General features: G+C 46.1%; 1 protein-coding gene across 2 annotated transcripts in view; it reads right to left on the bottom strand.

Moving 5' to 3' along the window:
- The window catches only part of MAP3K21 (mitogen-activated protein kinase kinase kinase 21), a 56,372-nt gene extending 30,838 nt beyond the window's left edge, over nucleotides 1-25,534 (bottom strand). For both annotated transcript variants that reach the window (XM_045087259.1, XM_013047597.2), the window contains exons 1-4: nucleotides 24,416-25,534; nucleotides 8,751-8,931; nucleotides 4,543-4,691; nucleotides 3,098-3,273 (exon numbers count right to left, since the gene is read on the bottom strand). In XM_045087259.1, the coding sequence (XP_044943194.1) occupies nucleotides 3,098-3,273; nucleotides 4,543-4,691; nucleotides 8,751-8,931; nucleotides 24,416-25,238 (1,329 nt within the window). In that variant the 5' untranslated portion in view covers nucleotides 25,239-25,534. The remainder of the gene's footprint in view (nucleotides 1-3,097; nucleotides 3,274-4,542; nucleotides 4,692-8,750; nucleotides 8,932-24,415) is intronic.
- Nucleotides 25,535-26,310: the final 776 nt, after the last annotated feature.

Raw genomic sequence — 26,310 nt, 5'->3', positions numbered from 1 at the left:
CCCCGCTAAGCAGACAGCCCTATGCAGGGCTGGATCCCAGGACCCTGAGATCATGACCTGAGTCAAAGGCAGAGGCTTTAACCCACTGAGCCACCCAGGCACCCCCACAGAGATGCTAAGTTTTTAAGCTGATCCATCTCAGGTCTGCTGCAGGCTGACAGGCACAGACTCTAATCTTCTCCCTTCCCCGCTGCAGATCTGCTAAGCCTCAGCTGCTTTCTGTCCTTCCCTTATCTGTACCTTCAGTCTTTTTGTACATCTGAGTGCTGGTGTTTTGTAAACATACATAAATGGCATCTAATGTAACTATTTTTCCACAACTTGCTTTTTCCGCTCAATCTTGTGTTTGAGATTTCTCCACGTTGATACATGCAGCTAGAATTCATTGGTTTTAACTAGTTTGCAGATTTCCACTGAATCAATACACAGTGGTTGGGGTGTCTCTTCGCTGTTAGGGATACAGAGGCTGTTCCCAGGTTTTCGTTCTCACAAACCACGCTGACGTGAACAACAAAAATTTCCCTGTGCACGCGTGTGGGACTCTCCCAAGAACATACAAGCAGAAGTCAGACAGCGGAGTTGTACACTGCTTCGGCAGCACAAGACTCAGAACAGGTTTATAATACACCTTCTAAATTCCCTTGTACAGGAATAATGTGATAATGATAATAGGAGCATATTAGGAAATATTACACAGGTTAATTTACTTCCTATCTGCCTTGTGCTGAGTACTTTGTTCAGAGCTGTGGATGGAAATGAGCAAGAATGGGACAGCACAGCGGATGAACTGACTGCCGAGCAGAAAAGGCAAACCAAGGACAATGAAGCAAGCGAACAGTAATCTGGCAGGACTCAGCACAGCCCTGACGAGGGAGGTGTGGGATGCCGGGACACAGTCCATCCAGTGAGTCCCGGTAAGAGAACGGAACTGGGCAGCACTAACCGTCAAGGAGCTGGAAACCATGAGGTGGGACCAAAAGTGAGGGAGGAGACAGTCTTCTGGACAGAGAAGAGAATTTACACCAAGACCTAAGGTCAAGAGCATGGCGTCAGAGGAACCAAAATTAATTCAGTATGATTGTGACAAAGTGTCCTAAATCTGTGAGGACAAAGGAAATTCATAAGGAAAGGGACTGGCCACTGAAGAAGGATGCTCAGATCTGCACTGGAGGTGGTGGTGAGGGGAGCAGGGGGGAGGGTGTGAGTGAAGACTACGGGGACGAGGGCAGGGACTCCCACTGACGGACTCTGTCACCTAGGAGACCACTAGAAACATCTTCCAAGAACTCTAGTCTGGATAGCTATGAGAACAGCAATCCCATTATTAAAAAAATTTTTAACTATTTTATTTTATTTTATTTTTAATTTAATTTAAATTTGAAGAGTAGGTTCTGACTTCAGTGTCTTGTGGGAAAAGGATGCCAAGATACATAGTCGGCCCCTCTTAAAAACTTGTCAGCGAGATCCCAAATCCCTAGCCTGGCCTTCTAAGGACCCCGAGGATACAGACTGTCATATCCCTCTCTGTACCCCAGGGCTCTAACACTGCTCCCAGACCACAGTGCACAGCCAACACGTTTGCTGGGGAAAACAAAACAATAACAAAACGTAACCTTGAAATTGAGACCAACATCCCCCAGATACATTTTTAAATTACATGTATTTTTAAGAAAACAAGTTGCACCTTGGGGAATACCTACGACAAGCCTTGTACAAATTCCCAGTTCAGCAAGACAACGGTAGACGTCGGCTGCTCCAGAGCAGCATGTGGGCCTAAGTTGTCTTGGTATCGCACACAGTACTGTATAGTCTAACTGGAGAAAGGCTTATGCACATATACTCACACTACAACTTGCTAGTCCTGCTCCTGCCCTGACCTTTGCACTTGGGCTGACTGCAGGCCTTTGAGATGTAAAAGTCTAGAGATGTAACACAGCCATGCTACAGAAGGCCAAGTAGCTTTACCGTGGGGTAACAGGAATGGGCAGGTGGACTCTGTTGAGAAAGCACTACCGCCTTCTTCAAGAGAATTCTACCATTTTAGAATCACAAATGTGTGAGGCATAAAAATTCCTCCCTGGACAATGACACGACTTCATAAAGGTTATCGAGAGCCTGCAATATTGGACTTTGTCCAGACACTGACTGCACATACAACAGAATTTAACCTGTTGAACAATTACACACTCGAGCAGAATAAACCGTGATTCATCGAAACACTCAAGCGCTATACAAAAGTGTCTTTAAAAAAGTGAGGACTACCGCGGTAGCACAGAGCCAGGCCATCCGTGACGGCGGGGTCCTTTAGGGCTGTGAGCCTGGTCCGTCACCAGGGGGGACATTGCGACCTGAACTCACTCCCCAACCAGTCTGCCTTCTGATCCCGTGTGCCTTCCCGTCTCATGTGTCACCGCACATGGTGGCAGCCTTGCCATATTTAACATGTATGTTTGTTTTGTGCTGCTTCTGAAAATATACAAACCAACTAGAGCTTAACTCATCGTATTAAAAGTTCAAAAATTACACACTTTCCCAGTTTCTCTGACAAAGCAATGCTTTGGAGATAAAAGGTTGGGTGTGGGGGAGGGAGAGTGGGGAGGAAGAGGGCTAGCATTAAAAAAGGCTTTAACCAAAAACTGTAAAAAAAGACACCTTTCCTTTTTTTTTTTTAGCTGTGTTATGTGTTATGTGAGTCACTATACAAAAAGACACCTTTCAGACAAACTGTGACTACTGAATATAGAATATTATATGATACCAAGAATTGCAATTGCTTTTTAAGGTAATAATGGCAAAAAAGTTATTTCTAAAATTCTTACCAGTTAGAGATGCATATTGAGGACTTAAAGGTAAAATGACATGAGTCGAGGATTTAATTTAAGGTACCCCATTTTTTAAAAATGATGATAATAAGAAAATGACCAAAATGACAAAATATTGACAATTACTGAAGTTGGTTAATTTATACAAAGGGCTTAGTGTGCTATTCTCTTTTTTTTTTTTAATTTGTTTTACTTTTTAAAAACTCCCCTAATTAAATGTTTTCCATAATCTTCATAAGTGTGGGTGCGTTATGCAATTACGACAGATCTCTCACCTTCTCCTTTGTTCTCAGTTCATCAAACATTTGTTGAATTTCCAGCTTCCAGTCATCTTGCATGGAATGAAAAGATTCTTGAGGCATTTCGGTCATAACCGTCCCTTCAATAGCTGTCAGTTGTTCAAGAATTAAGGCAAATGAAGGACGAATGTGGGGGTCTTGCTGCCAGCACTCTAAAATCAACAAGAACCACATTAATTCCATTTCTCAGCATAGTTTGATTATCAGCCCATGCTGATGGTGTCTGCTGGAGATTTTAAAAGCCAACTGATAATGGTTTTGAAAGTGTTATTCTACACAGTGACCAGGTCGGTGGCATGCATAATATTTACTATTAGATAAGGCTCCTGTTGTTTATCTTCTATGACGTTAATATATGGGTGTGGGCGGTTCGTGCCTTACCGTCAACTCTGTTTCGGGAGCCTAGGCTGCTCTAGCCAGGGGATGTACAGGTACAGAGTTCTAGAACTCGACCCAAGAAAACTAAAGTTTCTAAAAGGTTATAATCACAAGAAAGGTTCTAAGAAATGGCCTAATAATGAAGGAAGGTAACTAGCTGCTTGCAAAAGGAGTCAGTTAATTTTTAAAAGACAAAAATGAAATAGATAAGGTCATGGCAAAACCATGCTGGTTAGGATCATAAAACATTTTTGATCATGAGGTAGAATTTAAAATAGCAGAATGGAACCAACTAATCTCTGTCTTTGAGTGCTACTGGTGTACTTGGTGAAAACTTCATTACCAGTTGTCTGAATTTTGTACATAATTGAGTCACTGATACAACTAGATGGGTTTTTCAAAAGTAACTTAATCCCTCAGTACTTCACCTGACATCTTAGAGTGAAGAAAAGGTTTCTAATTCATAAAACAGTATAGTTGCTTACAAGCATTTGTAAATTAGAATCCTAGAAATTACTTTTTTTTTTCATTTCATTTATTTATTTAACAGGGAGGGGGACACAGCAAGAGAGGGAACACAAGCAGGGGGAGTGGGAGAGGGAGAAGCAGGCTCTCCACTAAGCAGGGAGCCTGATCCAGAGCTCAATCCCAGGACCCCGGGATCATGACCTGACCGAAGGCAAACACCCAAAAACCAAGCCACCCAAGCGACCCTAGAATCCTAGAAATTACTCTTTCACTTACAAAAAATAGACAGACTGGGTACCTGGGTGGCTCAGTGGATTAAGCCTCTGCCTTCAGCTCAGGTCATGATCTCAGAGTCCTGGGATGGAGTCCCACACTGGGCTCTCTGCTCAGCAGGGAGCCTGCTTCCCCTCTCTCTCTCTGCCTGCCTCTCTGCCTACTTGTGACTCTCTCTCTGTGTCAAATAAATAAATAAAATATTAAAAGAAAAAAGCCCCTTAAAAAAAAAATAGACAGACGTTCTCCTGAGTGAGTCCCGTTGCCTCCACAGACACACAGAAACCAAGGTGCACAAATACCTTTCATGAGCTTGGCAAATGGCTCCGGGCAGGTGGATGGAATGGGCAAAGTGAGCTTATTGACGGCCACCCCATAGGCCACGGCGAGCCCGTCGATGCCACGGTAGGGGACTTCTCCCGTGAGCAGCTCCCATAGCAGGACTCCATAGCTGCAAAGTAAAATTGCCATAAAGTAACATGGGTTAAATGATGTCTGTTCCTTACAACCTAAGTGGTGGGATAAATGCATCAGAGCCCTCATCCAGCTCTGATTAAGAATCTTCTCTTCCAACAAAAGTGGAGTAAGTGGCACTTACCCCAAGATGGGAGGGGGGCAAATCCCTTTCAGTGAACCTCCCAAACCCACGTATGTACACACCTTCCCAGAAGTCAGTTATGCATTCATGACAGGAAGTAAAACTATCCACAATATTGCTGAATAGTTACTGACAAATAAATCCGCAGGGGCCTCATTGTGCCGCAAGTAGGACAAAACACCTCTTCTTTGTAACTTTGTATCCATTATTACCTTAGTTTCCCTTTATCCTCTTCAAAACATAAAGTACAAATTATCTTTTGTTAATACATAAAATACCACTCACTCCAGACATCCCATGAGATTTTAAACGGAAACACACAGGCATATAACCACTAGTCGTATTTATTTGCTTTACTTCTACTAACATAATTCGTACAGTCCGATTTACTTTTCTAATTTTTGAAAACATTATTAGATTTAAGTTTTTTAAAAGTCTGAAATTTAGAGTAGTAACTTGATTCTCATTTCTTATGTTTGTTGCTTACATAGAACATTAAAGCATCGTTTCAAAGAGAGCAGACAGAAGGCAGTAAAATACACCTAAAGGAAAGGCAGAACAGCTCAAAACAACGCCCCAAAAAAGCATTGAAATTTGGCTATGGAATTGATGTCTGAATCTCCTTTGATTACCTCCTGATCTAAAGGGATGTGGATACTCGGAGCATCTTGGCTATAATAGGACAAGCTGTCTCTGAAGACCTGGTCTGGAAAGAGCTGGAAACTCTCCAGACTCCAGGTTCAGGCCACCCAGATCTGACAGCCTCTCATTTAAAGGCCTCACCATTAGTGCCAGTGGGAATCTAGACTATCTACTGAAAACATTCAGGATAAAAATGTAGAAATGACATAATGTGCCCAGTCAGTGGGGTCTGGGGATCCTCCAGCTGATGTTCTACCAGCTCTGAGTGAAGGTGTATGAGTCCCGAGGGCCCTCAGTCCGGCTCCTTCCCTGAGCAGGTGGAGTACCAGGGCACCTGGTAAAACAGCTGAAATACAGCTGGATCTGGAAGCTCAGGACTTGACCTTGGTTTCGGCTCAGGTCATTATTTCAGGGTCATGAGTTCGAGTCCCACGTCAGGCTCTAGACTCAGCACAGAGTTTGCCTGAGTTTCTCTCTCCCTCTGCCTCTGTTCCTCCCTACCCCATGCTCACATACCCTCTCAAGTAAATAAATCTCGGAAAGGAAAGGAAAGGGAAGGAGAAAAGGGGAGTGGGGGGAAGGATCACTACTTACTAGCTACGTTTCCACTCACAAAGGCCTTAACAGCTGATTGTGAAGTAGGTGATCTATTCAGTAATAGCGATGTCTACTCTTTACCATCTCAAAGCACTGTGTTACATTGAAAAAAGAGAGAATATATAATACAGTGCTTTTAAATTATATAACGCTATAACTATTAACAATTAAGTTGAAACCAGTATTTTCCAAAGGTAATTACCAGGTTAGGTTCTTAAAAGTTATCTACATTATGGTGCCTTAGCAGAGACACTTTAATTGCAAGAATAAGTAAGTGTAACTCATAGATCATTCAACAAAAATCACCTCAGAGCAGGGGACAAAAAACTCCTGCAGATAACTGAAAACTGTCTAAATTCAAGGCCACTTCCTTGCTCTTCTCATTAGCACATAACAAAACTAAAATAATAACAACAGCATAACTTTGCTTCTTGGGAGTTTCAGCAAACGAATAACTCAAGACAGGTCATGTTTCTAGAGAGCAGAGGGCTTATATTAAAAACCCACGTGGAGAAAAAAAACAACATGGAAAAAACAGAACTATTTTGATGGGACTATTGCAGAATGTAATGCATTTTCTTTTGTTCTCCGAACCCGGGCAGGATAAGATAAAAATAAGGCTGTCTCCGAAGAACTCAGACAGCCTGCGAATACAGAAGGGCTGTGCTTGCAGGAACCTGGCTCCCAGGCCTGGGATGCTGAGTAGAGCTACTTACTAGCTTTAAAACCCTGAGGAAAGGTCCTAATGTCCCTGTGCCTTGGTTACCGGCTCTGCGAAAGTGCGGTCATCTCAGGAGAGACTGTGAAAATTCAGTGACGGCTCTAAGTTACTTTGTGCTGTAGCAACCACAGAGGAGGAAGAAGGATGAGAGACATCAGTGAACACGCCAGTTAACGTCCTAGTCCGTATGCTAGTCCACAAGTCCGCTGCGCAGAGAACCGTAACCTCTCTTGAATGAAATCGTCTTTATGTGAATGTTATAACAGGAGATTCTAAAGCAAAGAAGTGTGCAGTTCAGAAGTGGGGGAGGGAGGGAACTTCCCACCCTTTGCATCCTGACACCCCAGGGCTCCAGTGTGCTTCACTGGATTAATGCATTCTCCAGGTGGGTGGGGATGCTTGGCTCCACAACCAGGTGGCTCTAGACGTCAGCAGTTTCTACTCCTTTCCACGGCATTTCATGCTTTTTTTTCTTCCTAACACTTATTTTGTTTGCAGCTGCCAACTTTTACCAACTTAGCAACCCTCTCCCCTCTTCTAATTAGCTGCTTTTACTGAAAATCGGACAATTGAACTTGTAACACAGAAATAAACAGAATTGGAAATAATCAATGAAACTAAAAGGTAGCCTACGGAATGGGAGGAGATACTTGCAAATGACACATCTGATAAAGGGTTAATGTCCAAGACTATAAAGAACTTATCAAACTCAACACCCCCCCCAAAAAAAAATCCAATCAAGAAATGAAATGGGCAGAAGAGATGAATAGTCATTTTTCCAAAGAAGACATCCAGAGGGCCAACAGACACATGAAAAGATGGCCAACATCATTCATCATCAGGCAAATGCAAATCAAAAAATCACCTCACATCTGTCAGATGGGAGAAAATTACTAACACAAGAAACAGCAGGTATTGGCGAGGTTGTGGAAAAAGGGGAAACTTACACTGCTGGTGGGAATGCAAGCTGGTGCAGTCACTCTGGAAAACAGCATGGAGGTTCCTCAGAAAGTTAAAAATATAACTATCCTATGATCCAGCAATTGTACTAGTGGTTATTTCCACAAATAATACAAAATTACAGATTCAAAGGGGTACATGTACCCCAATGTTTACAGCCACATATCAACAAAGCCAAACTGGGGAAAGAGCCCAAGTGCCCATAAACTGATGAATGGATAAAGGTGCGGTGTATGTATACAATGCAATATTACTCAGACATCAAAAAATGAAATCTTGCCCTTTGCAATGAGGTGGATGGAGCTAGAGTGTATTATGCTAAGCGAAATAAGTCAGAGAAAGAAAAATGCCATATGATTTCAGTCATATGTAGAATTTAGGAAACAGAACAGAGGAAGATATGGGAAAAAGAAAAAAATGAGAGAGGGGGGAAGCAAACCATAGGGGATCCCTTTAAAAAAAAAAAAGTTTTATTTATTTATTTGACACAGAGAGAGAGTGAGTAAGAAACTACAAGGGAGAGAGAAAGGGAGAAGCAGGTTTCCTGCTAAGCCGGGAGCCCGATCTGGGATCATCACCAGAGGCAAGGGCAGACCCTTAACAACTGAGCCACCCAGGCACCGTAAGAGACTCTTGAGGATAGAAGACGGACTGGGGGTTGACAGAGGGAGGTGGGTGGGGGAGGGGCTCAGTGGGTGATGGGCATTAAGGAGGGCACTTGTGATGAGCCCTGGGGGTTACGGGTAAGTGATGAATCCCTCAATTCTACTCCTGTCAAAATAAATGAATAAATAATAAATAATAAAAAATATTTATTGATATGAAATCACCATTAAAAAAAAAAAAAAGAAAGAAACTGATTTTGAGAGAAGATCTCTCCAATGAGTGTACAGAAGAAAAGGCCTGTATTCTCTGTCCCTGGGACTCATCTACAGGGAGCGCGGCAACCAGTTTCTTCAGCCGTCTACAAGAGCAGAAAGTGGGGTGCTCACCTCCAGATGTCACTCCCCTTAGAAAACAGGGAAGACTTGATGACTTCCGGCGCCATCCAGGCATAGGTGCCCGCGGCACTCATCTTGGTCGTCCTGTGCCATTCTCTCGCCAGCCCAAAATCTGTAATCTTCAACGTTTTATTGCAGAAGTCATCATGCTCTATCTTCTCAAGCAGCAAAACTAAAAAACAATTAAAAATAAAAAAAAAAATCAAAGGTGGGCTATTTTCATATTGTTATAATTTTCTGGTCACACTGTTTCCTTGGTATTGAAGGCACAACCTTCAGCTCAGTCAGCAGCGTAAATGAGAACGGGCTTGTGTTCTGCCATCTTGGCTTACATTATCTGTGCCATAACCTTTACTGGGTCACTGGTGCCTGTGGCTACAAGTTAAAAAAAAAAAATCAACATGGCTCAGCACTCTATGAATGCTTCTCTTGATGAGAAAGTAAATGATTTCTAGGGGCAAAGAACATTACTGAGGCATCACGGATAGGGTCAGAAGTCTGTGAGAGTTTCCCTGGTAAGAATACATTGTTTTCTTCCTAGAAGTTAGGTCCTGATTTAAAGGCAGAGCCCTTTCATTTTCTTTTTTTCATTACGTTCAGTTAGTTGGCATATAGTACCTCATCAGTTCTTGTTAGCTGTGTGTGACACCCAGTGCAGAGCCTTTTCTTTTATTTTTTTTTTAATTTTATTCATTTATTTGACAGAGAGAGAGATCACAAGTAGGCAGAGAGGCAGGCAGAGAGAGATCAGGGAGAAGCAGGCTCCCTGCTGAGCAGAGATCCAGATGTGGGGCTCTATCCCAGGACCCTGGGATCATGACCTGAGCTGAAGGCAGAGGCTTAACCCACTGAGCCACCCAGGCGCCCTGCAGAGCCTTTTCTACCGAAGGTATTCAAGAGTATCATAGGCAAATGACTCGTCACCATAAATTATTATTAAATAGGATCTTAGAGTAAACTTGCAAAATGCTTAGAGATTTTTAACTCATAAAGTATTTTATGAGCTAGGATTGCTTTACTAAAGCTCGAAAAATAGCAGGAAGTAGAAACTTTAGAGAAATGTCATCGAACACTAGTTTTCCTCGCCCCCCAGCCTCCTGACAAAATACAGACCCCTCGAGAGTCACTTCTGGTAGCACAACTCCCACTACAGTCCCCGTCAACGTCACCTCTGACTTCTCCACCAGACTGTTAGCTCTGAGAGAGTGAGTGTATAAGAGAGAGACAGAGAGACAGAGAGAGGAAGCCGGTATGGATGGGAGGGCAATCCATACCGGACTGGGACAGACATGTTCAATTCTCATTCGTCGTCCCCTGTCCACTCCGTGTCTCATCTTATTCAGAGCAGGAGCTGAATGCTCTCAAATGAACACAACATGCACATTCTTTTTTTTTTTTTTTTTAAGATTTTATTTATTTATTTGACAGACAGAGATCACAAGTAGGCAGAGAGTCAGGCAGAGAAAGAGGGGGAAGCAGGCTCCCTGCTGAGCAGAGAGCCCGATGTGGGGATCCATCCCAGGACCCTGAGATCATGACCAGAGCTGAAGGCAGAGGCTTTAACCCACTGAGCCACCCAGGTGCCCAACACGTGCATTCTTATACTTGCCCTGTGCTCATGCTAGCCCCACCTAATACAAATGACAACTAATATAATAAAAGAGTTGCTAACAAGTGCAGAGTTTTCCTGTATGCCTTGCACACATCCATGATTTCATTCAATCATCATAAAAATCCCAAGGGATGGGCCTTCATTATCTGAAGACAATCAGTACCAAAAAAATAAAGCCACAGAATGAATCCACTGAAACAGTAATCCAAATTTCATTGTAAACAAGGCAAACGGGGTATTGTTATTCAGGTTTTATCTTGAAAAATAAAATGAAAATAAGTCTTTTTCATCGTTTGGTTTTTTAAAGAAAGGATGTTTACGTCATTGCTGTAACCATGTGCTAACTCTTGGAAGGATAAAAACAAAACACGCAGGGGATGTCCTGTAGAATAAATTATCCAAACAAAACTGAAGCAAGGCATAAGACATTCTCCTTTTTTGATTTTTGGAACATGATCCTAAAGAGGACCATTTTCCCAGATGTTAGTTATAAGAATAATGAGCATTTTCCAAGTACATTCATTCTGTGTGTCCAAATGCACTTATAGCTACTTCAACCATGAAATCCACACCGCAGTACAATAGGTATTTACTATTTACTATTCTGTGCTTCACAGATAAGGGAGCCGAGACATAGGTGTTGCCTAAGTGTCCAAGGTCCCGGCTGAGGAGCAGCGATGCTCTCGAAGCAGTTTGACCCCAGAGACACACACTCCTAACCACGGCGGCATTGCTCAGAGGGTGGCTTTTATCAGGTGCTCAGGAGAGCTTTCTGTATATGTTGGAAATCTCTCTCCATTCAGGTGCCTGTTCTGTTCTTTTCTGATTTCCTATCATTGCAAGATCACCACCTGATCCCCGTGGAGGGACTGTGGGGTGGTGAGGAAGGACGTGCACTGCTCGGCCACACTGCTGGGTTCAGATTCCCCGCTTGTTTCTTTGCCTGTCGCGGGGATCTTGATAGCAAGGTTGTAGGGAGCAAGAGATGAATATGTAACAGTGTTTGAAAGAGGGTTTTGTGACGAGCACACACGCATGCGCACACACGCACACACCCCCTTTATCAATACGTTTGAAAGTGTTTTTAGGAATACGTCTTTCCAAATCACTTTCATGGACCTCAGGGAATCCTCTTATCTTTCCCAAGACTTGAAATTTCACTCTGCAATGGATTCGTATTGTGTTTGCTTCATATCGTCAAATATTTATACTATTAAATGGTCATAAAAGTCGAAGAGTTAATGAAACTGGAGAGAGCCAACACTAGATTTCAACAGGAGGAGGTATTTGAGTGGGTACTGGCACAGGGAGCCAACACTGAATGATTCCTGCTGTGCTGTAACATTTCTTTCCCCAACTGACCTTCTAACTGTGGGATTTAGAGAGCAAGGCCCCCCCCGCTCTACTTTTATGTCCGTTATGTAGATGACAGTTCAGCTTTAAGATGGTTTATGTGCCTGTCCATGGTTACACAGTTGGAAAGCAGCAAGGCCAAAATTCTACTGTTTTTCCTGCTTGTAATCTCAACACTATACTATAAATAGAAGGATGGAGGGGGCTGGTGGGGAGACTCACTTCCATTTGGAACAGCCTCTTATGCTTTCTATGCATCTATACAGTACCTAGTCTCAAGGCCCAGCTGCCTTGGGAAAACCTTGTGGGGAAGCCTACAAAATAGTGACTGTTTCATCTTCCCAGTCAGCTATCACCCACGTATTATGTTGTTTTGTCCGTTTTCTTTTTGTATGAGACTTATTGCCCTAAATCATATATGAAACTACCTAATCCTAGGAACTGCATTTTACAGATTTCCCCTGTGTCCCTCTACACTGACTGCTCCACGGAAGCGTGGACAATAGTGATAATTATCACCAGCGTCACACGCAGAACACCGCCTCCCACTCACCGGTCCTCTTCTACGGTAGTCGTTTCACACACTGGACATCGCATTTCACCCTCGCACAGTTCAATGAGGTGGGAATCGTCATCTCCAGCTTACAGCCTGGATACGTGATCCAAAGCACGCGGCTACCACTCAGAGCCAGATTCCAGACCCGGCGGCAGATAGCTTCCCCAGCCTTCCGCAAAACTGATAACGCTGCCGGTTGTAGGAAGGGGGCAAAAGGACCTGGTATTTCATTTTGCAGATTGCTTAAAAGATTAATTTTGAACTTCCCTTCCTTCCACATCAGCTTAGGGCATATTTCTGGCATATTTCTTTCTCAGTCCTTACTCTTATATCAAGAAAAGCAAAATATCTAGTCCCTGAAAATCCTAAGTACTTAAGCCACAGAAACAAACAAAAAAATCAAATAAGCTACTTCATCGGTGTAACATTTTCCCACTTATAACACTGCTAATTTCACTTCTAAACAAGTTATTTTTACCACCAAAAAGAACCCCAAATCAATGATCAACCTTTGTTTTCCAAGACATTTTCACGTGTGTCCTTCACTCTTACAAACATCCACCTCGGGAGCCTTGAGGAAGCACTGATTAAAACAGGCATGAAAATCTGACTGTCCCTCCCCAGGGCCCAGGAAGGCCTGGCAGCCCTTGAGAAGCAAAGCCCAAGAATGTCCCCAGATAAGTGAAAACAGAAATAAAAGTGAGAACTAACAACAAAACATTTAAAACTGATCACTTTCTAAATAAATGTCAGGGCACAACGTGCTATGAACAGCCTTTGCATCGATGGTTTCCAAGCGTCCCTCCCCCACGCCCACCCCAGTCCAGATTTCCACGGGAGCTAAGTGCCTCCACACTTTGCACGGAAAACAAGTTAAAATAACACTGTGATTGCCAAGCGTTTAGAGTTCCATGAAAGGCCCATTGTTTCAGATTCTATTTCAGAGGTGTTCGGCAGAATTCCTGAAATTCCTTATCTTTTGGGCAAAGTGACCGAAACCAAAAATAGCCAGAGTCCCGACAGGTAGCTTCAGGCACCTGGCCAGGTTTCAGCCTGGGGACTCCGGGTTGGCAGCCAACTTCCGCTTCCTGCCGTGCCCCAGGAAGGGCCCCAGCACACCGGCCCGCCACCAGAAGGTATAATGTACAGACCAGGCACATAAACTCTTTTGGCCACAGAAATGGTAAAATTCTTGTGGGTAACCTAGCGACGGGTGTTGGAGCCCCCTTTTGTGAGACTTCAGTGAAGATTTTTGACCCTTGTTAGCCCTGTTCTCGAACAATCAGCCTTTACAACCTTGTACTTACTCTACTTATTCAACCATGAGGCACGTGGTTTCTCCGGCTCCTTTGAAGTTCCACACTGCTATTTTCAGAATTGTAGCATATAATGTATATATATATTTTAAAAGCAATTACACTGTATCCGTTCTATTTTCTCAACATTTATGGGATTGCTGTGTCCAAATTCCATGTGAGGCAAATGGGTTAGTTTCAATTAATCTTTAACTAAGAATATATTATATTAAAAAAAAAAAGGAGTAAGGAAGCAAATGGGTTTGAAGAAAAGCAAAATGTGGAAGAATATACTATTAATGAAGATAATTTTCTCAGCCAAAGGAAGGTTGCTCTGAGAATTTCAAGTCTGAAAACGAACACCTGCGGAGGATAAGCACTAGGTCCGCAACCCCACATTTGGCATCATTACTTCCCATCTGTCCTTCACTGGCACCACCTTGTCTCCCCCAACCTGCACTCTATTCGCTCTCTCCAGTCTATGGAGGCAAACGCAAGCTTTCTCCCTGGCCTTCAAGCCCCTTCTGGACCTCATTGGAAATGACCTCTCCAGATGCTGCGTCCTCTACGATGAAGCCTGCATCTTGACAATTCTGTGTATTGCTGGCCACCTCTAGAAAACACAACATTGTATCCCGGCGCTGGCTGCATAGAACCCTCTCCCCTCCCACCTTCCACGGAAACCACACCGGGGAAGCACCCCACTTCCTGCACGCATCAGGGCACTGGCACCACCTTCCCACTGCCGTGCTAACCACGAGACCACTTCAAGTCCCTTAGCCTGTGGAATCTCCAATTACCCTTCTCTTTAAAAAAAAAGGGGGGGTGGGCAACTTCCTCACTCTCCTCCTGGTCCAGTATTCCAGGAGTCAATAAATACCTTCTCCCCTTTGGTACCTTCCCGCATGACCACAGCTAGAAGTTCCCATTTTTAATGCCCTGAAGTTCTATCATCATGTCTCACCCTACCTGTTCCTCTCATCTGATTAAATTATAAGCAACTGGAGGAAAGAATCCGCACCCAATGAATGTTATGTATTGATTTACCGATGCTACACACAAGCCGTTCCTATCTGTTAAGTGAAGGGGTACATAGATAGTATATGGGGGGAAACGGAGTATGAAGAAGATGAGTTACCAGTTTTCTCACATGAAGTCAGCTGCTAGGACAGAAAACCAACTCGCCTCTGCACTCCTGAAACAGTATTAGGAAACACAGACCGGTTTAAGGAGAAATACAACAGAATAGTTGTTTTGAATTCCCATCCGTCTGCGGCATTCGACCTCGTTGATCATTCTTCCCCGAAACACGTTCTTCCCTGACCTCCAGAGCATCCATGGTTCCCTGGGGCTCCCTTTCTCTTCTAACCACTCCTTTTTCTGATTCCTCCTATCTCCCTGATCTCTAATTACTGCAGACCGCCAAGACTAGGGCTGTGGATCTCTGGTCTTTCTATCTACCCACTCCCCAGCTAATTTCAGCCCACCTCAGGGCTTTAAATACCATCCGGACACAGATGACTCCCAGATTCACCTCCGCCCTGGTCTCCCTTCCATCTCTCGTCCACGCTGCAGCCAGCACATTCTGCTAGAGAGCAAGGCAGATCCCAGTCCTCAGTCCGAAGCTCTCCATGGTCACGGTAAAGTCAAAGGTCTTGCAAGACCTGCCCAACCTGACCCCCCACCTGCTCCTGTCCTACTGTTCTCCTTCAGTCCTCTCCTGCCACACTGGCCTCCTGCTTTGGAGATTTTGCGGCTGATGATGAGGTTTTCCTGGTCAGCCACCTTTTCTGGAAGGCCACCCCTACCCATCTCACTTAAAACCTCAACCGCTCACCTCAACAGACTCACCTCTTCAATCCTACTCTTTCAGTTTTCCTACTAAAGCACTTCCCCACTCTCCAACATGCTACATCTCTTACTACTTCTCGGTAGTAACATCTGTGCTGCTTACTGGAACGTAACTTCTGGGAGTGGAGGAAAGCATTTCTGCTTTGCTCACGACTGAACATCAGGAGCCCCGGAGGGTTCCTGGCCCGTTGTACACGTCCATAAACAGCTGCTGCGTGAATGAATGAGTTGGCTTCCTGAATACAAGAAGACAGACTTCTCTCAAGAAAATAGAGATGTGACTGCCTAATATAGAGCTTCACCTTGCTCTTGCACCAGAAAGAAAAGCCACCGTACAAACCATTTTATGGACATATACCACACTCAGTTTTAACAAGAAACCTTTTTACATTTCATTGTGTGTGCAAATCTAGTTCAATATTTGGGTCCCCTCAGTATTTTCACCAAGTAGGTGCAAAGCAAACTGAGGGAGGAAGTCTTCGACAGTATCCTATGCTAGTATATTGGTGAACAGAAAGTCATATACCTGATATTATGTGATTCAACATTTGCAGAAAACCTGAAACTAAATAAACTCCTTCATATCGCCTTGAGCCAGTAATGACTCAAACATTCCTGTATGCAATCAAGATACTTCCCCACATGGCGTGTGATTTGGTCTTTTTCCAATAGCTTGGAAAAGCAACTGGTAATGAAACCCGGTAGTGAAACAGTTACAATAGCAACATAGTACTTCATGCCTCCTCCTTGACCCTCAACTTATCAACCCAAGTTACCAGCGGACCTGCCAAAGAGCACAGATGGCAGCACTCCTACAGAGAACAAAGCTGCAGACTATTTCCTCATACTGCTGGCTGGCCCCAGTCAAGCAAATTAGCCACATCAAAAAGACCCTCACCCCTGTGCAAGATGAACAAATAAGTGATTACCCGGCACTATATATTGCTGAATGACTAATAATAATGTTCTTAAGATGATAGAGAGTTGTAGAAAACTGTTAAGTATCGATGACTTCTCACACACACAAATGAGGTAAAGCACTCAAAGTGTTCCTAAACAATATATAAAAATGAGCAAAGTCACCAACTTCCACTGAGATTGTGTCTTACAGTTTTCTAAATACTTTAACATAGGCCAGGTGTTGGCAAACTACATCCCATGGGCCAAATCCTATGCCTATTTTTGTAAATAAAGTTTTATTGGAACACGGTCACATTCATTTTCACATACCGTCTGTAGATGCTTTGGGCTACAACAGCAGACTTGACCAGTTGCAAGAGAGACCTTATGGTCCACAGAGTCAAAAATATTTATTATCTGGATCTTCATAGGGAACGTGTGCCAACCCCGGCAGTACTCTGTCTCACCTTATCCTCACATCACCTTATTCAGGAAGTCAGGGCTGTGAACCCACAGCTGCTTAAGCTGTGGGGTCAGAGGGCAAACCTCAGGCACCACAATGTCACTATTCGTCACCCAATGTCAAAGGAACAAATGCTTAAAGAGATTCCCTTCCCTAGAGACACAAGCCCAGAAAAAGCTACCCATAGTCTCACCTGGTGCCTTCTATGACCAACTGTGCAATTTCATCAGACCCTTAACCAGATCTGAGATGCAGTCTGGGTTCATGGAAGGATTTATATAGATCAACCCAGAGAACCCTCAGAAGGAACCCAAAATCTGGTCCTTTGAATAGCAGTTTCCAAACTTGGCTCTGCTTTTAAGGCATCCAGAAGATTTCTAAATATATAAATGTTGTTGGGGCATCTGAGTGGCTCTGTAAGTATCTGCTTTCAGCTCAGGTCACAATTCTACGGTCCTGGGATCAAGCCCTGCATCCGGCTCGCTGCTTATGGGAAGCCTGCTTCTCCCTCTCCCACTCCCCCTGCTTGCGTTCCCTCTCTCATTGTGTCTCTCTCTGCCAAATAAATAAATAAAAATCTTAAAATATATATATAAATATATATATAAACCAATATATATATATTGCTTCATCAAAAGCTCAGATGGATTAATGGAGGGATAGGGTTAGATCTGTGTTAAAGCAAGTTGATAAAACACAAATGGTAGAATCTGGATGGTAAGGATGTAAGAGCTCACTTCAAGCTCCTTCAATTTCATATTTCAATATTTTATAAATAAAATATCGGGGGGGGGATTCATTGTTTGTTCCCAACCAAGGTCAACTAAATCAGAACATCCAAAAGTGAGACAAAGAGTTTTATTTTTTAAAAGCTCACGAGGAGCTTCTGATCCTAGTGTAGGAACAACTCTTCCAGAGTCCCATTCTTTCCCTACAGAACTGATCACCTCACCTTGGTGGGGAGGGTCTCAAAGTAGGGACCCTTGGGCAACCCTAAGGTAGCAACAGATTAAATATAGAAGCAGATATGAACATCCATTGGTCTTCTATTAAGTCTGGCATCAAAGTGAGCTTCGAAAGTGTAAAGCAGTGCCACTCTCCTTTCTAAATTTCTTTGGGAAAATAAGACTTTTCTTCCATTAAAAATGCTATGCTAACATGTCATGGGTCTGTTATTTTTATATTATTAAGCATTTTTAAATGTATCATGTTAAGTTTCTAACTCGGTAAACACCAGCAGCTATCACACATGTAAACAAGAGTTCCTTGCGGGCCTGATAACAAACACTGGAGAACTGCTCATCTGGGCGACAGGTGGAGAAGATAAATGCTGAGGTTCCAGGATTAGAGGTTCTGGATTCAGCTCTCTGACGAGGGAGCTTCACAGAGGCAATCAAACCCCGGCTTCATTTTCTCCGCCTGTAAAATGGGAATAAAATACCAACCTCGAAAGTTGCTGTGAAGAGTAAGTGCGGATCGAGGCTGGGCAGCACCCAGTGCCTGGTAAGCTCGAGATACTCGCGAGCCTGTGCCTGAGACCATCCCTACAGTAAGGCAGCTGAGGTGAAGCAGTGTTTGGAAAAGATGAATTCTTAAAAATGACAAAATTCGCACTGATTGGAAGCCCCCCCCATACAAATGTGTTTCAAGCGTCACGAAACCAGCACAGCTCTGCCGACCTGTCTGGGAACCCTTCCCCTGCCCCCCAACCCTCCTTTATGGGAGTGTTTCACCTTGTGGGAGGGCCTGAGGGCTGGGGAGGGTTTGGACTGAAAACCGTCAGCCTGGCCTGGTAAATCTCATCACTGTTTTCTAACCCTCGTGAACCAGAGGGAGAAACTGCTCTAAACCAACTCACCAGATGCATATTGATTATAAAAATCTAGGTTCCAGTCGTAAATGATAAACAATTTACGTCAAACCAATGTCTAAGAATTTTCATGCTTACTGCCCTACTGATAACCTGTGATAGTACAGTCATAAAGCAAATTATCCCAAGCTTATATTTTTCTTTTCTGTAGAGGTGTTCATCTCCCAGCAGAGAGACCACTTTCCCCCCCAAAACCTCCCGTGGTTGGCTCCTGTTGTGGGCTCTCCGTGTTAGGATGGCGCTCCAGTCGCCCACCCACTCCCTGCTGGCTTCCCCGCCTGTTTCCTTCCCAGAAAACCCCTTGTCTCTCTTTCCTTCTAGCTGCACCCAACTACTCTTGGTTCCCTAAAAAAAGTCCTATGTTTTCATGCCAGTTTTCCCACAAATGCTTTTGATGGGTTGAGGCAGCATCAAACAGATGTTCCCTCCAGGACTCTGTCCATACCCCAGGGAGGAATTCAGCAGACAGCTTCAGAAATCAAGAAATTCGGGCTCGATGACGTTACACAACTTGTCCAAGGTCACACGTCGAGTACATGACAACACCAGTAATTGAACCCAGGTCTCAAGGACTTCCAAGGCAACATTCCTACAGGTGACTGCACTGTTCGGGAGAAGTTCAACACCTGCGACCTGCGTGCTGGTGTGAGAGGAGAAAGCAGGGCTCGCAGACACCTTCTGAAGTGGATGGAGGGGTCTTGCCCCTCCTCATTCCTTCACGTGATTTGATACACTTGACGATGACTGCAGACGTGATCAAGCGTGTACAGGGATGACTGAGTTTGCATAATCCTGAACCAAATAAGGGACCCCCCGCCCTTATAACTAGGAAAAAATGAGTGGTGGCCTAGTTTTTTTTAATATGTAAGTATGAAAATGGTAGGGGATGACGTGGGGGCCGTTTGTCAATAGCTATTCTTCTAAAAATATATCCTTTAGCTTTTTTGTTTATAAGAAGCAGGTTAGCTTTTGCCATCACTGGGGTATCTGTGCTGACCTCCCGGTGCCCCCTGGAGTGGGAGGAGGCCGTGGCATGAAGCTACACATCTGCAGTAAAAGAACAGACGAGGGGGAAAGAAGACGTGTGTCTTTTAACTGATAAAAGTATAATTAATAGTTCCTCCAAGTCACCTCAATGAGCTATTTAAGCACCTTATTTGGAGATTACATTTCCTATAATTTTCTCAAATAGTTCCTTTATTTACACTGTATTAATGAGAAATTTTTTTCAAAAAATTATATCCCTTGTGTAGTTTTAGTAAGAGCTCTAAACTTTATTTGCTACTATATGTAACTATGTCTATTTATCTACTGTAAATGCCATTGTAGATAATAATACATATAAGAATTATTCCCCCAGAAGGCTTAAAAAAAAAAAAGCAAGCTAAAAAGGTGCTTACTCATTGAAATAAAAAATATAAAAGTAAGTAGGGATCAAAATTTGTGGTTCAGGGACGCCTGGGTGGCTCAGTTGGTTGGACGACTGCCTTCGGCTCAGGTCATGATCCCGGAGTCCCAGGATCGAGTCCCGCATCAGGTTCCCAGATCCATGGGAAGTCTGCTTCGCTCTCTGACCTTCCCCTAGCTCATGCTCTCTCTCACTGTTTCTCTCTCAAATAAATAAATAAAATCTTTAAAAAAAAAAAAATTGTGGTTCAGGGGCACCTGGATGGCTCAGTGGATTAAAACCTCTGACTTCAGCTCAGGTCATGATCCAAGGGTCCTGGGATCGAGCCCCGAGTCAAGCTCTCTGCTCAGTGGGGACCCTGCTTCCCCCTCTTTCTCTCTGCCTGCCTCTCTGCCTACTTGTGATCTCTGTCTGTCACATAAATAAATAAAATCTTAAAAAAAAAATTTGTGGTTCAGTTTCTCCTGGAATGTTTATTTTTGCTAAAGCCACCACCACCAGTACAACACAGTAAGCAATATTAAAACAAAACAAAACTAAACGAAACAACAGAAAAAACACATTATGCCACACAACCTTCTTTCAATACTGAATTATGCCAGAAAAATACAGACTAAATTCTAATAATTCAAACCAGCCTCAGTAAGTCACATATCATACTAGTTTATCTTCACTCCTCCTTGGTAACTTCCCTGAAAACCACTCCCTGTTCCTAGCACCCTGGGTGAAACCACCGCATTCTTTGAAGGGTGCCACCTCGACAGCCTTCACGTGGGCCAATTTCAAGTCCATCCTTCAGAGCAGCCAGAGGAATCTTGTAAACACAGCATCAGATCCCACCTGTCCTCTGTACAGAACTCTCCCAGGCTCTGGACAGATGGCACCGAGAGTGGGACACCCGTAGGTCACGGCCAGAAGCCCCACAGTGACGACCTCTACTCCTCCCTCTGCTTCAGCCTGCCAGCTTCCCCTCCACTCCCCAGGAAGTGAGGGTCCTTACTCTCCACCCTCCCTTTGCCTGGATCTTCGCTCGACTTCTTCCTCCTCACCCACACCTCTGTGTCATTCTTCAGAGTGTCTTCTGTCCACCACCCAGTCTCACCGGCGTCCTCATCCTTGGCCTCACCACCATCTACCCCCACGATGCTTACTAGTATCTGACACTGCATGGCTACCGTCTAGCTTTCCCACGAGACTATGCCCGATGCCAACGGGGATGCGGTCATCTGGTTCACTCCCGTGTCCCCAGGGTCCAGAAGTGGCTGGGGGGTGAGAGGAGGCTCAAGATATATTGGACAAATGCACAGTGATTTTTCTCTCTTCCCTGCATGCACAGAGAACCGGCCATGTTCACAGGAGCCCAGCGTTGTTTCATACTCCTCTCTCATTGTTGCACATAGAAAAACTTAGCACAGTATTTTCTACACAATTCGCATCCAGGGAGTGCCAGGGCCTAGCATTTAAGCAAAATGATGCTTAAATCTTGGTCATTTGGTTCAACTTTCAATCTCTTACTGTTAGAAAAGGAACAAAGTTGTTTGTATCATCAAAACACAGCTCTTACTTCAACATAAACACTGTCTCCCATATATGATAAAACTTAAAAGAAGACCAAAGAGAAAAGAGGAAAGAAAACATGTTAAGAACCATATTTTCCTAGGACAAACTTAAACATTTGTTTTAAACAGTAATTTCAACTAACGTGGCTCCAGGTCGTTTTACACTGGCTCTTTGTGGACTCCAGAATGAAGATAAAATTCAATATTGATTTTTAAAACCTTGTTTACATTATCATTAACTCACTACCACCATTAGCAAATAACCAATAAATTCAAACAAAACACATTGTAATAGGGTTTCTGCTGTCCTCAAAAGTCTGAACAAGAAGTCATGGTTTCATGTACCACAAGAGAAGTCCCAAAGTGTCCACATTTATTCACTGAATTAACACCAGAGAGAGAGGATAAGGCACTGTGCTGGGCACTGTGATGTGCACATTTTAGGCCCTATGCAAAATGTGCCTGTTATAGTCATTAAAAACTATAGTAATGGTCATATTTTAACAAATATTTGGCTAGGCTAGTGACCAAGCCCATTATGTCTTTTTCAAAGTGCACAAATTTAAAGCAAAGGCGACCTTGCCTGACAATTATAGAAATTAAAATGCTCCAGGAAGTTCCGCAATTTCTTCTGAGCGTGGAAAGCATTCCAAAAAACTAAGTTGCGGCAAATAACCACCTCCAAATGACATACTACCATCTCTGTTCTGCTGTTCAAGTCTCCTGCTGTCAATAAAAACCATTTAATCATGTTCTTATTCCAGGGTCATGATATTTCTTTTTTCCCATTTAATAGTATTAATACTTTGAAAGTTCTTAATTCATATAAAAAGATTATGATTGGAACATGGATTAATCTACCCGTCAATGTGTTTAGGAACATTAGCAAACATGCCAATGGGACAGATCATAGGGACCTCACGCATTATCAAAATGCAACAAAACCAACTAAACGTAATGAAAAAAATAATCGTTACAGGCCCTTTTGCTCTTTTGGCCTAAGGATCAGTCTAACCCTAACCGTTTGCCTGTGTTGGTAATGTGATGTCCTGTAACAGAATCAGTCTGCAGAAACCAGGTCCTATGTATATCACAGAACGGCCACAAATGCCAAGACTGCCCAAGCAATGATGCTCTTTTTTGCTGTCCTTAAAATAACCTGGTTTTGCAGAATATAACCAGCAGAGAAGGGCTTGCAGGACATCACTGGCGAGAGAGCTTACAGGACCCACAGACAGGGCACACAGGCCTTGCTCGGTGGTAGCAAGTTAAACACATCGTTCACTGAAAGCACATTTTAGGAAATAAGCACCAGCTGTAGGGTCTGAAGCATTGACAAAAATAAGTATATTGAAAACTGCGCTATGTCTTTATCATCCCACGGACCCAAAGTAAACAACTCTGGAGTCCTTTATATGTCCTCTGTTGGAACTCTAAGAACACACGCTACTACTGCCGCTCTCTAACTACTGCCACTCTCTCACTGCCATATCTTGTTTGAATCTGCTTCTGACACTTGACCAGTTGTCATCTAAATTATAAGGTTATAATTTATACTGGGGGTTAGCAGGAGGCATAAAATAAAATCCACAGCAAGTATCCAACGCTTACATGTAGTTACCAACACTTAAGTAATCTGATTCCCATAACGAAAGTGCCACCTTCATCATTTTCAAGTTAACTTTCCGAGCGGAAGAATTTCGAATAGGAAAAAGAATGTACACAAACATGAAACAAATACATCATTTCTTCTTGTCACTCTTCTTCCTGCAGACTTGGGGAAGGACAGTGTTTCCCTTTGGGTTAGCGCCTGTCCTAGCAGGTTTTACCAGGTTGAAAGACATGCGGCTGTGGTGGGCCAATGCCAGTTCTGGCTGCATTTTTAATCTTTCATGCGATTTCAACCCATCCTAAGACTACGTACGAGGTGATCTTCAATGTTCAAGAACCAACTTTAAACGAGGATCCCATTAGGTCTTTTATAAAGTGGTGAAATTTAATAGGATTTGGGTTTAGCTCATTTGTCAGTTCTCTATTGACAGCTAGAAAATCCACCCTGGCTTATAAACAAAGTAAACGATACAGACCAGGTCTTCAAGAGTTCAAGTACTTGTGCAAGGACCCCACGCGTGCCTAAGCCTACATGTGCATGCTGGCCCAATCGGCTGCTTCTTGCCTGGAGACGATCCACCAACACTCAAGCCACCAAACGAAGGATAAAAACACACTTCGTGGGCAGAGATGTCTGAGTGAAAAGTATTTGGAAATGTCAGGGGACATAAAGCCATAGTTAAAGTGGTAAAGAGCAACCTCAATTCAGCACCTGTAAAGCTGAAGGAAAGGAGGAGTTTGATGAAGCAGAAAAGGAGGGTCATGGGTTGCTCACAATCTCAGGAAGGCTTCGGTTTGCAGTTGCACAAAACGACCCACTTATTGTACCTAAAGGCCAAAGAGCACCCTGAGGTTTAGAAGATCCAGGTACTTTACAACTGTGTAGTCAGCAAGCAAGTCTGATCTGCATTTTTTTTTAAAGACGCCCAAAAAGCAACAAAGCAAAGTCAAGGTAAGCGTCACCTGCCCTAAGGCAAGTAACCAAGGTCCAGCTGGACCTCCGGGCCCTGGAAAGCGGGCACAGAGGGTGCTGCAGGCGTCGGGAGGCTGACCCCCGCCTCCTTCCACCTGGCTCAAGGCCGGGAGGGGCCGGCGCAGGACTGGCACCGAGGAGGGCTTCGCTGGGCGAGGCTGCGTCCCCCCACTCCACCCCCAGCCCCCACCCCCGGCCCACTTACTGTTGCTGGACTTGAGGTCCCGGTGCAGGATGGACACGACGGCCTCCTCGTGCAGGTAGAGCATGCCGCGGGCGATCTGCACCGCCCAGTTGACCAGCACGTGTGGGGGGATGCGGCGCGCGCGGCGCGGGCCTGGCGCGCGGGGGTCCGGGGCGACGTTGGCGGCTGCCAGAGCGCGGTTGAGCGCTCCGCCGCGGGCGAACTCGAGCACCAGGCAGAGGTGCGGCTGCTGCAGGCACACGCCGCGCAGCTCGATGATGTTGGGGTGCCGCAGCATGGCGAAGAGCCGCGCCTCCCGCCGCACACTCTCGGCCGCCGTCGCCGCGTCCTGCTCCGGGTCGCGGCGCGCCGCCTTCACCGCCACCTCCCGGCCCTGCCAGGTGGCGCGGTACACCTGCCCGAAGCCGCCGGCGCCGATGAGCTCTCGGAGCTCCAGCCGCTCGAAGTCGACGTGCGCGGGCGAGCCGGGCCGCGGCGGCGGCGGCGGGGGCGCGGGGAGGGCGGCCGGGCGGCACGGCGCCACGTAGTTGGCGGGGAAGATGCCGAGGCGCCGCTGCACCTGGCCGGCCCACCAGCCCTCGTCGCCCGACACGGCGGCGTCCTGCGACAGCACCTCCACCAGCTGCCCGCGCCGCAGGCTCAGCTCGTCCTCGCCGCGCGCCTCGTAGTCGTACAGCGCGGCCCACAGCCCCGCGCCCGCCGAGGCCGAGGCGGAGGCCGAGCCGCCGGAGGAGGCGGACGACGACGACGCGGAGCCGGCGGGGGCGCCCCGGGCCGGGGACACCGGCCTGTCAGCCGCGCCCTCGGCGCCCGGCAAGGCCATGGCGGGGCAGCCGGGAGGGCGACGGCGGCGCGGGCAGACGGGCTCAGCCTCCGGGGCGGCTGGGGGCGCGCATGGTCCCGCAAGGAGGGGGAGTCGGGGCTCGGGGACGCGGGGGTTCGCGAGCCCACCACCCCGAGGCCCCACCACCCGGAGGCCCCGGCCTCAGCCCGCGTTCCGCCTGGTCCGCCTCTGCTGCTGCAGCGGTCCCCGCGGCCGCGGGCGCTGTCGCACCATGGTGGCGCGCTGGGCCTGCGGCGGGCCTGCGGCTGTGGCTGGGCCTCGCCGCCTCCCGGGCCCGCCCCTCCGGCCGCCCTGCCCCGCCCCGCCCGGCCAGGACCCGCCCCGCTCGCCGGCCCGCCCCGCCCCCTCGGGGCCCGCCCAGACCCGCGGGTCCCCGCCTGCCGCCGCCGCGGCTCGCGGGCTGGGTGCGCCGCGCCCCTTCGGCCCGGGAGGCGGAACCGGCCGTGGCTGCACGAGGTTTTCGAGAAAAATCAAGCCAAGGGAAAGGCGGCGGGGAGCCCACGATCCTCCAAAATGCAGGGCCCCGGCGAAGAGGACTCGGTGCGCTGGGGCGGGACGCGAGGGAGTAGGTGGCCGTCCGGGGAGAGTCCCTGTGCACCCGGGACGGGCTGCGGAACGCGGCGGAGCGCGTCTCCAGACCGGTGTGCGCGTCTGCGGGCGTTCGAACCCCGGCCGGCCGCGCGGAACTGACCGGACGACCCATCGCCGCGCCGTGAGCTGCAGGCGGTACAGGCCCGAGGCTCGTTCTCGTGGCGCATCACCTCGCGGTTGCCTTACTGCTCCCTCGAGTGGGGAGGGACCGCTTGTCTCCTGTGAAGCCGCAGGTGCAGGTGTAGGAGGCGTTGGCTACGACTGCGTGCTCGAGTCCTGAGCCGTCCGTATTCGCAGAAACGGCGAGGAGAGCGAGAGAGTCGGACCGCAGGGCTCCGGAGGCCCCGGCCCGCCCGCCGTTGGTTCACCGCGGCGCACCTGGCACTGCGCGCAGGACCAGCTGTGGAAGGAACATTCCAGAGCAGGACCTCCACCCGTCTCGGTGCGCTCAGTGCGGGAA

Source organism: Mustela putorius, unplaced genomic scaffold (assembly GCF_011764305.1).
Source record: "Mustela putorius furo isolate JIRA1106 unplaced genomic scaffold, ASM1176430v1.1 tig00001075_pilon_pilon_pilon, whole genome shotgun sequence".
Lineage (NCBI taxonomy): Eukaryota > Metazoa > Chordata > Mammalia > Carnivora > Mustelidae > Mustela > Mustela putorius.
The sequence above is the reverse complement of the archived record's forward strand: the minus strand, read 5'-3'. Positions and strand labels throughout refer to the sequence as shown.